Source organism: Cavia porcellus, unplaced genomic scaffold (genome assembly GCF_034190915.1).
Source record: "Cavia porcellus strain 051 isolate PalLab524CR breed Dunkin Hartley unplaced genomic scaffold, mCavPor4.1 scaffold_4, whole genome shotgun sequence".
Lineage (NCBI taxonomy): Eukaryota > Metazoa > Chordata > Mammalia > Rodentia > Caviidae > Cavia > Cavia porcellus.
Window position 1 is genome coordinate 103,345,613 of NW_026947487.1, and position 15,966 is coordinate 103,361,578.

General features: G+C 47.8%; 1 protein-coding gene and 1 long non-coding RNA gene across 10 annotated transcripts in view; one reads left to right on the top strand and one right to left on the bottom strand.

Annotated features, from left to right (window-relative positions):
- The window catches only part of Zfhx3 (zinc finger homeobox 3), a 242,061-nt gene that overhangs the window by 72,328 nt on the left and 153,767 nt on the right, over nucleotides 1-15,966 (top strand). For 6 of the 8 annotated variants that reach the window (XR_010047021.1, XM_063247590.1, XM_063247594.1 and 3 more), the window contains one exon: nucleotides 12,866-15,660. The exons of the other annotated variants lie outside the window; for them this stretch is intronic. Coding sequence is in view for 5 of the 6 variants with exons in the window: in XM_063247590.1 (XP_063103660.1) it covers nucleotides 12,912-15,660 (2,749 nt within the window). In the remaining variant the exon portion in view is untranslated. The remainder of the gene's footprint in view (nucleotides 1-12,865; nucleotides 15,661-15,966) is intronic. 8 annotated transcript variants of the gene reach the window in all.
- LOC134475781 (uncharacterized) lies at nucleotides 7,296-14,379 on the bottom strand. Of its 2 annotated transcripts, none has more exons than XR_010047023.1 (3): nucleotides 14,192-14,379; nucleotides 13,677-13,868; nucleotides 7,296-10,670 (listed from the first exon to the last, which is right to left on the bottom strand). It is a non-coding gene; the product is annotated as an uncharacterized LOC134475781 (long non-coding RNA). The 2 variants fall into 2 exon arrangements; XR_010047022.1 differs by having other exon boundaries at nucleotides 7,296-10,673.

Consider the following 15,966-nt stretch of genomic DNA (forward strand, 5'->3'; position numbering starts at 1 on the left):
CAACAGTGACCTGAAACAGTGAATAGATAATTCCAGAAGTAAAGAACTTACAAGTTGTAAATTGTATGCTATTCTGAATAGTGTGCAATCTCGTGCTGTATCAGTCCATCCCATCTGGAATGTGAGTCATCCCTTAGTTGCGTGCATTATCTGCCTGTTCACCACCCAGAGCATTCCCACCTATCTAATCGATTATCAAGGTATTGCAGTGCTTGTGTGTAACCCTTATTTTACTTAATAATAGCCCCAGAGCACAAGAGCAGTAATGCTGGCGACTCGAACATGCCAGAGAAAAGCTTGACAGTACTTCCTTTAAATAAAAAGGTGAACGTTCTGAAGTTAAAGGAGAGAAAACACATATGTGTAGGTTAAAGTTGCTAAGATCTGTGGTGAGAATGAAATTTCCAACCCATGAGAGTATGAGGACAAGAAAAGAAATCCATGCAAGTTTTGCTGTCACACCTCGGACTGCAAAAGTGACAGTCACGATGTGAGAGTAAGTGCTTTGTTAAGATGGAAAAGGCGTTAAATTGTAGGGTTTGGTACTACCCTCAGTGTTCAGGCCCCCACTGGTTATGGGGATTTGGGGATTAATATTCCACGAATAAAAGAGACTGCTATCCTGCGGGCGAGAGTCTATTTGGCAGTTGGTTCTTGGATAGGGAAGTTCCTGATGAACATTTGTCCTTGCGAAGTCTAAATTGCCCTTTCCTTTGTTTCCTACAGTCCAAAGTTTCTTCCAGAGAGATTAAAGCAGTGAGGGGCAGTTCCCTTCGGACGCTGAGCCAGGCCGCGTTTTGAGTGATGGAAAGCTAGCCACTTACAGACATCTTGTGGTCTGCTGAAAGCAGGGAAATGTATATTCAAGTGATAAGTCTGGAATGGAAATTTTTGTTTTGGGAGTCAACTCATAATTTCAGTAATTGAAACCACAGAAGTAGTTAAGGTAGTTGATGCACAGAGATAAGAGCAGAGAGCCAAGGGGAGAAAGTATGATGATACTTAAATACTATAGGCGAAGGAGGATTTCTGTGGGCTGCAGTGATAGTGAGTTTTATCAAGCACAGTAGTGGGGAAGTGTATCCTGGAGAGCCGGAGGAATGGGAAGGGGGTAGGCAGTGTGGGGATCAGAGAAATAGGAGGCAAAACGGAAAAGTATGCCAAAGAAAAGGAGAGATTTTGAGGGGTGGTGGTCAGCAGTTCCTTTTATGCTGGAGAAGGCAGGAGCTCATGTATGCTAGGCAAATGCTCTACCCCTTCCCAGCCCTGGTCAGCAGTTTCAAGTGCGGAGTATGAGATGAACACAGAAGAGGAGAAGCCATTGACCAAGTCTAGGAGGACACAGAGCGTGTTGGAGAAAAGACTGCATTCTAGGGTAGGGTCTTCAGTGCACCTGAAGTAGATGCCCAGCCTGTGCCTCAGGACCACCTGATCCATCCTCAGGGGCTGGGCCTGACAGCTCTGTGTGTTTTTATTAAGCTCCACCGTTGGTTTTACTGCCACAGAGAAGCATAAAACTATTGATGCACCATGTTCTCCTCTAGCATCACACCAGGGAAGAGGAACTCTCCAGGGATTGGAAACGGTGGTGTTGTGTGAGGGAGGCAGTGAGTGGAGTCCACTGTTGGAAGGAGTTGACATTTGAGAGAAGGATGGATGGGGCTGTAATGTGAGTAGGTGGGACTCTGTCTGGTCCAAGAGCTTGTGGGAGAGTGGCCGTGGCAGGGTGTCAGCGGGGAGAGGTTGCCAGTAAAATCCCATAAAGCAGTCTGATTCGTCACTCAGGAAAGGACTGTAGTCTCCTGCCATAGAAATCCCAGGCAGTTCAGACAGCTGCAGAGGGATTCTGTCTTCCTAGCCGACGACGTAAGTTAAAAGGAGATGCCATTTCCTGTCTGCCAAATGGACGTATAAAAATAAAAATCATCACAAATAAATATCCACTGCTGATGAAGGTACAGGAAAATTGATGCTTATGTACTGTTGCAAATGGGAGTTGGAAGGGCTTTCTTGGAGGACGGGTTGGCACATGCCACGGTCGTAAATGTTCTTCACTTTCGAGCCAGCAGTTCTGCTCCCAGAAACGTATCCTGAGGAAACAGAGACGAAACATGTTGTGTAAGAGCTAGGGTTCACGGGAGAGAGGGAGGCTTACTTGGCCTCAGAGGCTGACTAAACCCGTGTACAGCTTGTACTTAACCTCTAAGTCTGTGTCTTCATTTGCAGCACGGACTGTTGCAAGGATCCAATGAGATGACATACTAAAAAAAAAGTGCTTAGAGTTAGCGAGGTCTAGTCCTACTTAGTGGACGGTAAAGGAGGAGCTGTTATTTTTTATTGTTTTGTTGGTTTGTGCATACAGAAATTCATGGGCATGTGTCATGGGCAAAAGTTAACGTCTAGTAAAATTATGCTATGTCCATAGGATGTGGCGTCTGTGTAGCCACTGATTCTAACTTGAGAATATTTAAAGCCCTAAGAAAAAATTGTTTGATAAGTTAAAAGGTCAGCCCACAGAAGAAATGGGTATAATCAGAGCCTGGCAAAGAAAATCTGTATTTTACACATGCAGAGGAAAAAACTCTGAGAAGGTATCTTCTGCTAGTGGTTCTGTAGCTCTCAACTTGGTGGACTTTTAAGTGATTTTTGCTTTAGTTTTTGGGTTTCCTTGTACAGATCTAAATTTTTTAAATAATAAACTCATATTACTTTAATCAAGAGAAGTTATTTAAAATAAATTCAACATCAGGAGATGCCAGATTGAAACTGTAATGGGCCAGATGGCGTGTTTACACTGGCTCCTAGCTTTTGCCCAATTGTAAGAAAGGAGAGATCAGAAGTGGAATCTTTTGAGAGGGACTTGTGAGGAAATAGAGAGGAGATAGACAAGTTTTGGGTACTACCAAAGAAGCATTTTAAAAAGTGTTTTAAAGCATTTTTAAAGTTTGCAGTATTTGAAAGCAGTTAGTATGAGGAACTGTGTGGTTTAACCAGGAATATCCCAGGGGGTATGTGAGAGGCTAGGGCTAGGGCCAGGGTAGGAGATAGGTGATAGGGATAAAGATGCTCCAGGGTGTGTGGGCTGCCTATCTCTCCAGTAGGATGTGATGAGGATTTGAAGCTATTGTGCTTGGTGACAAGAGGGGCTGCTTTGCATCTGGGAAGGAGCAGTGCTTTCTGGTGTTAAACCCAGGAGCACCATTCAGGCCAGTGGCAGGCAGAGGTCCTGTGACTTAGGTATCTCTATGTGACCTCGGCTAGATGCCTAAGTAAGTACTTAAGTATTAGGAAACAAATCCTGGAGAGTTGACTAGATGGCCCCAAATCTGTGTTTAGAACTAGACAAAGAATAAGTAATAGCTGGTTTTGTCTCTTTAAAAAATCTATGTATATAGTGTGAATTTCTTTTTAAATTCCTTGAAATACCAGCTGTCTCTTGCAGCACACACAGGCTGAGTTGTGCATCTGGCCCTGCCTTCTCTCCCCAGCAAGACCTGCTGTAGCCAGAATATCACAGTGTTTGTGGGTTCCCAGCAGAATGGACCGAACAAGCAGTTTGCACTTGCAGGCTGATTTATTTTCACTCTGGAAATAGCACGGTGCACTTATTAGCAACCGTGAAGCCCAGGACCTGGATGGTTCTCTGGGCGTTTCAGGCAATGGACCTCCTGCTGCAGGAGGGACCTATTCCAGCACGTGTGTTCCCTGACCTGGCCACAGTTACAGAATCGTTCTTCAGGCTACTGGGAAAACGCAACCAAGCAGATGTAATCTCACCTATTTATGGCTTAACACTTATTGACTTATATACAGCAGCTATATACAAACACTGTTATTGTATAAAGCATGAAATGGAATTGGATAAGGTTCTGTGGATTCTAAGCTAAATAGATGTTGGTATTATTTTGTTGCCCCTTGAATGAGGTTTTTACTTATCTTAGAATCTGGGTTTGTTTGTTTTTGAGAGGAAGAGCTACTGAGGGTATAGTGTATTCATTGGTGTATATATTCTTTCTACTGTGTTTTAGTCTGCTGCTGGGGTGCTCCTGGTGGCTGCCCTCGTCCATTTATTTAGAACTCCTCTCACTAAGTTAGGGAAATGTATCTGAGCTGGGACCATGGGTGTTTTGAGCATATGGCTCAGTATGTATTACTTGAAATTCTGCTCAAGTTAGAATGACCATCTAATTGTCTTCTCCAACCAGGGAGCTTTGCCTAGAAACCTCTCAACGGCAGGAAGGAGAGACTGCTTTTCTTGTCCATCCACACCTCCCTTTCCAGCCTCACAGCCTCCTCCTAATGCAGCTGTGCCAGGAATGAATTTCCCATAAAGATAGGGACATGCGTAAGAGGGCGGTTGACTGTTCCTAAGTATTTTTGGAAGCTTACTATGTGGAATTCTATTCTGGATGGAATTTTTTTCTTTCCTTTGACACTATTTCAGGTATACAGGAAAGTTGTGAAAATAGAGCAAAGAATTCTCCCATTCAGATCCTCCTATATTAATATTATCTCATATTAACTTCTCCATATATGTGGTATTTGTATTTACACATCATATGTACATATTGATACATACTTTCACATGTTTTCCCCTTAAGCCATTTGAGAATAAGGCATCATGACCTTTCACCTGTAAATATTCTGGAGCATCTCAAGAAACAAGGACACTGCTGGGCGTGGTGGCTCACACTATAATCCTAGCACTCAGGAAACTGAGGCAGGAGGATCTCTATGAGTTCAGGCTAGCCTGAACTACGTAGTGCGACACTGTCTCAAAAAATAAACACCTCAAAGACATTCTATTATGTGATGACAACATACTTACCAAAATTAGGAAATTAATATTCATATGTTAGTTTTAGTCCATCTGTGGATCCTATTAAGATTTTTCCAGTTGTCTCAGTTACTTCCTTTATAGGAAAAGGAAATCCCAGATTATGTGTTAGGATTACACATCAGGTCTCCCTCATCCTCTTTACAGTTTTTCAGTCTGTCCTGTTTCATGATGCTGACATTTCTGCAAAGCATAGGACATTTTGTAGACTTTGTTCAGTTTGGATTTGTCTGATGTTCTTTCTTGATTAGATTCAGGCTTTGCTTTTTTTTTTTTTTCCAGGAATGCCCAGCAAGGGATGTTGTGTTCTCAGCGTATCCTATCAGGAGGCACATGGTGTCTCTTTGTCTCACTGCTGCTCTTGTGAACTTTGATCACTTATTAAGGTGGTTTTTGCCAAGATTCTCTGCTGAAAAGTTATTGTTTTTCCTCCTGTAATTAATGTGTCAGTGGGGGATTGAGACTGTAAAAACTTGCGTGTATTCATCATCCATTGGCTCTAACCTAAGTGAATTATGATTACTGTGATGATGGGTACCAAAGTGACTAATTCTATAATTTATTCTACATCTAGTCTTTGAGTTTTAGCTTAAGGAAAACTTTTTCCTTGTCACACACCTTTCCTTTTCTTACCTTTCTCTTTTTCTTTCTTTCCTCTCTTCCTTCCTTCTTTCCTTTCCTTTTTCTCTTTCTTTCTTTCTTTCTTTCTTTCTTTCTTTCTTTCTTTCTTTCTTTCTTTCTTTCTTTCTTTCCTCTCTCCCCCGTCTTCCTTCAGTTTTCCATCCTGTCTTCCTCTTCTTGCCCTCCTCCCTCCCTTCTTTTCTTTCTTTCTTGTACCGGGGATTGAACTCGGGGCTTTTCATGTGCTAGGCCAGAGCTCTACTTCTAAGCATGTTCCCAGCCTGTACTTTTTTCCTTTATAGAACTGTGGTATTACAGATTACTTTATGTATTGGGTTGTAATTTTTTCCTACTATTCTTGCTTGAATGTTGCCCAGTGTGGCCAGTGGGACCCCACCAGGCTCCCTCCTTTGAACACACAATCCTCCAAGCTCATCTTGCACTCTTTCTGCTCTACTGCAAGAGTCGGCCATTCCTTCAGGACCTCGGGTTCCGCTGACTGCAGACGGTTACACCGGGCCTTTGCTAAAAGGGGAGAGATTCAAGGATGTCTTTTTCCTTCTTCAAGGGCTAGCTCTTCTTTCTCTCATGACCGTAGTTTCCTCCATTGTTTTATTAAGCATCCGTTACATCTTGGATGCAGAGGGTGCAGAGATGAATGACACATGGAACCTGTCCTCACGTTGCTCACAGCCTACACGGTCAGGTCAACAGCCGACCAACCACAGCCAGACGGTGACCTCCACACTGCAGTCCGCGGTCATGTGTGAAAGATAGAGAGGGTTCAAACTGGCAGAGTAGCCGGATCGATTACTGAGGAATGAAAAGAATCTCCAGTGTTCAAAGGCTGCTTGATGGAACGTCCTGACCATGGTAAAACACCCTTCTCCATTTGCAAATCCAGAGAGCAGAGTATTTCACAGTGGAAACTTTCTATTTGGAGACTTTGATAATCTTGAGAAAGATTTTCATTTATATTGAATTAAACCTTAATGCCTTACAGATCCCCCTCCTTCCTCCTAGTTTCACCCTGAAGTAAGGTAGACACACGGATCCTCTTCGCAGGTGGCAGGCAGGGTTTTATACAGTACAAGGGAGCTGTCTTGCTGTACAATGGGACTTCTCTGTGCCCTCGACCTTTGCGTGCTCAGCCTCTCTGACCGTGCTCCAGGTTACCAGTATCCCTCCTCCATGAGTCCAGAGTGGACCAGAATGTTCTTCATGCAGCCAGAGTGAGCAGATGACAGTGCTGCACACCTGCTGATGGATCCTGAGCACTCCTGCGGCTGCATCATCTGGGGGTCCCCACTGAATTTATAGTCAAGTGAAACCTCTAGGTTGTTTGTGTTTGTTTTTTGGCATGAACTGCTATTAATTCAGAGCTCTTAAATGTAGCGCTTCATCCTTCTTTCTAAAATTTTGTCTTGTTTGTTTGAAACAGAATCTCACTAGGCATTTTAGGCTGGCCTTGAGCTTACTTTGCAGCCCAGGCTGGTCTTGAACTCACAGTGATCCCCCGCCTCAGCCTCCTGAATGCTGGGATTTCAGGCATGTGCCACCCCACCCAATTTAAAATTTTGTCTTGTTTGGACTGTTTATTGTAACTGGCTGAGAGTCTTTCCCCCTCCCAGTCCTGAGTCCACCATTTACCATATTAGCTGTTCCTGTTAATTTTATGTACTGTGCACATTGACGTGGGTGCTTGTTCTCATTCCTCAGGTTATTGGTTTCAGTGAACAGAACAGAGACAAGACAGAGCCCTGTGGTGGTGTGCGACACTGACCTCTTCAGTTGATACTTCAGGCAGTGGCATCGACCAGCTATAAAATTGGCCAGACTTCTTTATTTGAAACAAATTTCCTATTCACAATATAAAGAAATGACAAATTTTGGCACACTTTAATTTTCTTTAAAAAAAAAGTCTTTACTATTTTTCCTTTTATTTTATGTGGGTTTTCTTCATGGAGCTATAGTTCCTCAGGATCATTCCACTAAAACACTCTCCCATCAGTGGCCACATCTGTTCTAAACTTAGAGAATACTCACAGTATATAATCTGAGTATATTCCTTTAATAACATTACTTACCCCCAAGGATGTGTCTACACAATCACTGTCTCCCTTTCTGACTTTGCATTACTTGTGGGTGTCTTTGCCACTTAATATTGATACACACGTTTGCCCACAGGCTGTAAGATGTGCCCTGGTTACCACTGTAGTCGCTAGCTGCTGACACATAGTAGGTTCACAGCACATCCTCTATCAAATGAATGAGTGAATGCATTTCCTGATCTTTAGTTTCTAGAATTTGCCTTTCTTCCTTTTTTTTTAAATCCACGATGTAGGACCCATTTTGTAGTTTGTTGCTACAGCTTCCCCTACCTGCTTTGTCTGCTTCCACCTCGCTGAAGACATTTAAGTGAAGAAGACCACTTTGAACTGTCCCCCAGTGTTGCTCCCAAGAAAGGAAAGGGCATTTGTGGGGGGGGGGTAGGACAGGGTATAGGATTCTTTTACACTAACATTCTGGTAGCCCTTGATCTTAGGACAGCTCCTGGGTGCAGAGAGATTGAATATGGAGGCTGGTAGCTTCATGGTTTAATCCCTAACACTGGGTAGGATGGGGGTTGAATGCAAATGTTGGGTAGTCTATTGTTTTCTTTGCAAAATAGACGTTAAAGAAAAGCCTAGTGGAGTGGCTAAGAGCACAGCCTCCAAAGCCACACTGCCTGTCTTTGTTATTTAGAATGTTGCAACCTCAGTTTTCCCATCTTTAAAATGGGGATAAAAATAATACCTACCTCCTAGAGTGGTTATGAGGTTCAAAGTGAAGTTGCACCCATCTGCCGTTATGCAGTGCCTGGTTCATTAATCGATGGCATCTGGAAATTGAAGCCTTCAACTTTAAAAAGCTTTGGAGGGAACAAGATGGCCCCTGTAGCCTGAGCTCCTAGAAATTACCATCATAAAAATTTTAACCTAAAAGTCTTATGTATGTGCCTATATGTGCTTCATATTCATTTGAAATCTGGTCATCTCCCCATGCCTGTAAATCATTTCCATAAGGGAAGCATTTGGGTAGACCTGTATGTACTATGAGTTGTTCCAAGTCTGTTTCTGGCCCAATGATTTCTAAGTTTTTTTTTCCTGTTATAAATTTTGTGATGAATGATCTTTTATCTCCATGCATCGTCTGGTTGCTTCCTAGGGGTGAATTCCTGGAATGGAGAAATGTGCTGAGTCAAAGGGCCTCCAGCGCTGCCTGAGAGCCGCAGTGAGAAGGCGCTTGTTGCTTCTCCCAGGGGTGGCGGGAGCACCCTGAGAGCGGGCGGCCCTGCCTGCTGGCTGACATCTCATGATGCCTGCCCTCTGGGTTATTCACGGAGGCAGCAGTTTCTCTGGCTGTCTCTATTCTCTCTTTGTTTTTCTTTCCTTCCCCTTTGTTTCCTTTCTTGGTTTTCTGCCAAACAGCCCCTTGTGAAAGGACCGCCTAATTAACCCTGTGCTAATTAACAGTTTAAAATTACACAGTGCGACTGTTCATGTTTAACTCTCTGGGAGCTGGAGCAGCAGCAGGAGCCCCTCCCCTTCCCTTCCTCATAACTGCACCCCCCCCATCCTTCCCGGATCTGTTGGGTTTTACCCAGCCCTGTCTCCTTCAAGGAATACCACTGAACTTTTGTAGCACATCTGTTTAGTTTACACGGGGAGACAAGCCTTTCCTGATGGGGCCCCACAGGACAACAGAGGGAAGCTTTGTGTGTGTGTGTGTTTTGAGGGTTTCCCAATGTAGCCCAGATAGGTCTTGAACTCGAGATCCTCCCGACTCAGCCTCCCAAGTATTAAGATTACAGATGTGTGCCACTATGCCTAACTAACATGGCGGATTTTTACCCTTCTAAACGATATTTGAAAAGTAGAGGCTGATATTTATAAAGATTCAATGGCCTAAAAGGAGTGAGACTCTAACTTGGAAGATGAAAATGGATAGGAGGTTCTTGATAGTGACAGAATTTTTTTGTACATGACTGCTTAATTCTAAGGACAGCATGCACAGGAATGAATGTTAGTACCAAACTTTTTTTTTTTTTTTAAATCTATACCTGGGATCAAACTTAACGACCACATATTTGCAAGGCAGGTGCTTATGCCGCTGAGCTAAATCCCCAGCCCCAAGAATGAATGCTAGTAAGATCACTCTTGTATCATCACTTGAACTTTGTCATTGGTGAGATGTGCTCTATTAAAATCTAGCTGAAGTCTTAAAATAATAGCATGCTGGAGAAAAATAGTGGAGGTTGCAAGTTGTACACCAGGACGTTGAAGGGAGTTCGTGGGTGTAAGCAGCGGAAGGCATGCAGGTTGCAGGAGGGGTCCAGGGTGTTTGAGGGATAGAGACCAGGCATGCGGCTGGGGGCTGGGAGAGGTGCGTGAATACCAGCTGGAGGGCTGCCTGTGAAAGCGCGGGGACCCACTCGGTTCCCAGGCTGCCCTCTGTAACTGAAGATCATTGATTTTACGGGAAACCGTGTTTACAGACAGAGTGCTGATCGACCTGCCAAGTTGACTTCTGCCTCTTCAAGTAAGAACTACCTTTTTCTTATTGACTGGCTGATAAACAGAGTGAGCTCAACCGCCGGCTGGGTGGGAGAGTGGTGGATGCCCTGAGGTCCTTGAGCTACAGGATGAGGCAGGATGAAGAGATTTCTGCATGTCACCGCTCCAGTCCCCCGTCCATCGTTATCCCCACACCTCCCGGGGGCCGCTCGGGGTAGGGATGAAGTCATCTTTCCCTGGTTACCTAGGGATACAGGTGCCAACACAGACTAGCTGGCCACTTGGTGAAGATGGGAAGCAGAGAGTGTCTCAGGCTGTAATTCCAGTTACCAGGGGCTGGTGTGGAAAGGCAGATTGTGATGGAGTGGAGAGTTGCTGGGAATGTGCATTTCTCACAAGCTCTGTGGCGAGGACAAGGCTGTTAGTCTGTGAACCACACTTCGCTTATTAGCAAAGTTGTCCAAGATTCTGCTGTCATCATGGCCAGCGTGTGTGGAAAGGATGTCCAGGGCAGGCAGTGTGCATCCAGAAGTGGGGTCCTTCTTTTCCACCTGTATCTTAACAGGTGATTTCCTGCTGTGAATAAGTGGCCCTTGGTGTCACCTTCACAGAGTTGTCTGTCTCCCACAAGTAGTCACAGTATCATTTCTTGACACCTGCTTTGGTGTAAAAAAATAAAGTTAGGGAGTTTTTTTTAAAAAGACCTAGCCATTTAGCCGGATAGTTTGCAGAAGAGGAGGAGGAGGAAGAAGAGAGCAGAGCAAGAAAAGCCCACCAATTAATTGGTAAACACTTGCAGCTTTCTCTGGCCCAGCCCAGGCTGGAGAGGAGATTGGCTTTGCTGTCGATAAACAAGTCCCTGGTGCGGCATCAAAGCTGTTCTCCTTTATCAATCGTGGCCTCCCCTTCCTGCATGTTCCTGTAACTTACCAAGCATTTATGACATTGATTTTACAATCGGGCTGTTAACCCTCCCGCCCCTTCAGGCCTGCCAACCTTTGTGGCCTGTGCTGTCAATCAGATGGCATTTAGCCAATCAGAGGCATCTTTTAAGAGCCATCCTGGCTTCTCACCTGTATCCCAGCTAAGCCTTGCAAGAAGGCCTATTGCATCTGTTCGTGGGTTTGGGTTAGCATAGTCATGTCTGTTTCAAATGAACACGTCTTTTCTAATGTACACAGAAGGTTGTTGTCATGGAGTCTGAGATTACAAATTGAAAGATGATTGTGTGTGCGTGTGCATTTTAAACAAATCACAGCACATTCTTCCAAAAAAGTTATTTCTTCGGAGACTTCTGGTAAACCTGCCTTCTTCATCTTTTCCCGAGGGGGAGCTCTTGGCTCACTGTGTAGTCAAGAATGGAGAAAGGAAAAAAAAAAAAAAGAATGAGAAGATGAGGGATGTAGGGGGTGGGGAGAGACCAAACACAGCCAAAACCTTCATGTGCTGAGTATGAATGAGTGGTGGGTGGAGGCGCCGCCAAGTGTTCTCCAGGAAGGAGAAGCCCAGGAAAGATGGCCAGGGATCTGCAGAGAGAAAAATCAGGGCTGCAGAGGTGCTGAGTTGCCTGTAGGAGCAGCGCTGAGACAGAAAGAAGGCCCCTGCAATGATGTTGCCACAGGAACCAGGTGGCTGGTGATCTGATGCTGCCTTCCTCAGGGATACAAGGTCTCAGAGGGCGAGTTCAGCTCAGTGGCACTTTGGAGTCGGAAACGGAAAAGCCCCAGGGCTACAGGACAGCTGCTTGGGTAGCGACTAATAACTAAGAGGCAGGTGCGGAACCGGGGCTCCCTGAGCCCAGCTGCTGTCTCAGCTTGCACTAAGATCCTTGATAGCAAACCCACCAAGCACGTGGTGAATGGGCTCCTCCAGACGGGGTGAGGTGGAGCTGCTGGAGGGGGAGTTGGCAGGATGCGAGTCTGGTCTGTTCTTACTGGAAATATCAAGCTCATGCTTTTGTACTTGCATAATTTTAGTCTGCAGTCAGCCGAGTCCCAGGCAAGGGGTTTCTTCAGATTGGGGCAGAGTACATGGGAATTCAGGGGCCTGTTTTCTCTTGGTGATCAGGGTGGTATTAGGCTCATTTTGAGGTTTAACTCCTCAATTTTACTGCTTGGTAGATGTGATTGATGCTTCTGGCACCTGGAGAGAAGGGTTGCTACCTTTGGCCCCCTCGGGGAGTTTGGAAGGGGTCTTCAGGTCTGTATTCTTGTCCTCTGAGCCTCTCAGGCCCTCTGAGACCTTTGAACTTTTCAGGCTAGACGTGTGGCCAATCAGAGCAGTAACAGTGAATTCTCAAATCAGTGAGCATATCCCAGTTTTACATCCTTTTCCTGAGAGTGCTAAACTTTCTTCCTCTAGTGGCTTCCTGGTGTTGCTCTGTGCCATAGACAGCATGATGAGCCAGGGTTGACTGTGTGTGCTGTAGGGCCTCCATGCCGTGACTTCCTTGAGGGCTGAAGAGGTGACAGCCCTGCTCCCTGTGGTTCACTGCCTGAGGACTGCCGGACAGCACTGGCAGAGAATGGATATTTGGACTGGTCTCCCGGGTGGAAGAGCCAGCAGTCTGAAGTCAGAGAGGCAGGCTCCCGATTCCCTTTCTCCACGCCCCCTGCTTGTGTTCGGACCCGGCCGTGATGCCCACGGGCACTGCCACCCTCTGTGCTGGTCGGCTGGGGCCATGTCCCCAGGCCTGCCTGCCCTCTGCCCTGTGGGCTCTGCGTTGTGGGTGTGGACAGAAGCCTCTTAGAGCGCTCCTTGCGCGGGACCTTAGCCTCGGCCCTCCTAACCTCTTTCCTTTCTCTCTCTCTTTTCCCTCTCTCCCTCCTCCCCCCTTGCCTCCGCCCTTCAGGTCCGATCCGTACTGGGTGCAATGAAAGCTCCACGCAGGCCTTACCATGGAAGGCTGTGACTCGCCCGTCGTCTCGGGGAAGGACAATGGGTGCGGTATCCCTCAGCACCGGCAATGGACTGAACTCAACAGCACCCACCTCCCCGACAAACCCAGTAGCATGGAGCAGCCCACAGGCGAGAGCCACGGGCCCCTGGACAGCCTGAGGGCCCCCTTCAATGAGCGCCTGGCGGAGAGCAGCGCCCCCTCGGCCGGGCCCCCCGCCGAGCCCGCCGCCGCTAGCAAGGAGGTCAGCTGCAACGAGTGCTCGGCCTCCTTCGCCAGCCTGCAGACCTACATGGAGCACCCCTGCCCCGGCGCTCGCGCCCCGCCGCCCCCGCCCCCGCCCCTGTCCCTGCCCCTGCCCGAGGAGAGCGCCAGCGACACCAGCGAGGAGGGCGAGGAGGAGAGCGACGTGGAGAACCTGGCTGGCGAGATCGTGTACCAGCCCGACGGCTCCGCGTACATCGTGGAGAGCCTGAGCCAGCTGACGCCGCCGAGCGGGGGCGCCTGCGCCGGGGGCAGCGGCGGGCCTGTCCCCTCGCTCTTCCTGAACTCAGTCCCCGGGGCGGGGGGCAAGCAGGGGGACCCTTCGTGTGCTGCACCCGTGTACCCGCAGATCATCAACACTTTCCACATAGCCTCATCCTTCGGGAAATGGTTTGAGGGCTCAGACCAGGCGTTCCCGAATACCTCAGCCCTGGCGGGGCTCAGCCCAGTCCTGCACAGCTTCCGCGTTTTCGACGTGCGACACAAAAGCAACAAGGATTACCTGAACAGCGACGGTTCTGCCAAAAGCTCCTGTGTATCCAAAGATGTTCCCAACAATGTGGACCTGTCCAAATTCGATGGCTTTGTGCTCTACGGCAAGAGGAAGCCCATCCTGATGTGTTTCTTGTGCAAACTCTCCTTCGGGTACGTCCGTTCGTTTGTGACCCACGCGGTACACGACCATCGAATGACCCTGAGTGAAGACGAGCGGAAAATTCTTAGCAATAAGAACATCTCCGCTATCATCCAAGGGATTGGCAAAGACAAAGAACCCCTTGTAAGTTTTCTGGAACCAAAAAACAAAAACTTTCAACACCCTTTAGTTTCCACAGCTAACCTCATAGGCCCCGGACACAGTTTTTATGGTAAATTTAGTGGCATTCGAATGGAAGGGGAGGAGGCTCTCCCAGCCGGCTCTGCTGCTGGCCCTGAGCAGCCCCAGGCTGGTCTCTTGACCCCCAGCACCCTCTTGAACCTTGGCGGGCTCACCAGCTCGGTCCTGAAGACCCCCATTACCTCAGTCCCCCTGGGGCCTCTGGCTTCCAGTCCTACCAAATCCTCAGAGGGCAAGGACTCTGGGGCAGCTGACGGAGAGAAGCGAGAAGCCGGTGATCCGGACTGCTTCTCCGAGAAAGCGGAGCCAGCCGAGGAGGAGGAGGCGGAGGAGGAAGAAGAGGAAGAAGAGGAGGAGGAGGAAGAAGAGGAGGAGGAAGAGGAGGAGGAGGAAGATGAGGGTTGCAAAGGACTCTTTCCAAGTGAGTTGGATGAGGAGCTGGAGGACAGGCCCTCTGAGGAGTCTGGGGCAGCCGCAGGTGGCAGCAGCAAAAAGGACCTTGCTCTCTCAAACCAAAGCATTTCTAACTCCCCCTTAATGCCTAATGTGCTCCAGACCTTGTCGAGGGGCACAGCTTCTACTAGTTCTAATTCTGCTTCTTCCTTTGTTGTCTTTGATGGTGCGAACAGGAGGAATCGTTTAAGCTTTAACAGTGAGGGCGTCAGGGCCAATGTGGCAGAGGGCGGCAGGAGGCTGGACTTCACTGATGAAAGTGCCAATAAAGACAATGCCACAGCACCAGAACCAAATGAAAGCACAGAGGGCGATGATGGGGGCTTCGTCCCACATCACCAGCACGCTGGCTCCCTCTGCGAGCTTGGGGTTGGGGAGTGCCCCTCGGGGAGTGGTGTAGAGTGCCCCAAATGTGACACGGTCCTGGGCTCCTCCCGCTCACTGGGCGGTCACATGACCATGATGCATTCTCGTAACTCGTGTAAGACACTCAAGTGCCCCAAGTGCAACTGGCACTATAAATACCAGCAGACACTGGAGGCACACATGAAGGAGAAGCACCCGGAGCCGGGGGGCTCCTGTGTCTACTGCAAAAGCGGGCAGCCCCACCCCCGGTTGGCACGAGGCGAGAGCTACACTTGTGGTTACAAGCCTTTCCGCTGCGAGGTGTGTAACTACTCCACAACTACCAAAGGCAACCTCAGTATTCATATGCAGTCCGACAAGCATCTCAACAACATGCAGAACCTGCAGAACGGAGGGGGGGAGCAGGTCTTCAGCCACACTGCTGGGGCGGCGGCGGCAGCCGCAGCAGCAGCGGCCGCGGCAGCCAATATCAGTAGTTCTTGTGGGGCCCCCTCGCCCACCAAACCAAAAACCAAACCTACGTGGCGGTGTGAGGTATGCGATTATGAGACCAACGTGGCTAGGAACCTCCGGATCCACATGACCAGCGAGAAGCACATGCATAACATGATGCTGCTACAGCAGAACATGACCCAAATCCAACACAACCGCCACCTGGGGCTCGGCAGCCTGCCCTCACCCGCTGAGGCCGAGCTCTACCAATACTACCTGGCCCAGAACATGAACCTGCCCAACCTGAAGATGGACAGTGCCGCCTCGGACGCCCAGTTCATGATGAGTGGATTCCAGCTGGATCCCGCTGGGCCCATGGCCGCCATGACACCTGCTCTAGGTGAGGCTTTCCTCGTGTTTGTTTGCTCTAGTGAAAGGAGTGTCATTGGGGAAAATGGAGAGTAGGCTGAGGGTTGACCTGTTGATGCGCTTGGTTTTTCTCTGTGTGAGTTGATTGGTGTGAGACACTGGAGCATCTTACAGTTGAATGTTTTCCCTCAAGAATCTCTTGAATTGTGTGCTTACATATGGAAGATTTTACGTATGCAACAGAGCTCTGATTGTATTCTGACTATGTAGGACCGGGATTAAAATTTTAAGTGTTTCCTCCTAGTTTTTGGCTTACAGTCAGCCGTCCTTTCTGTTC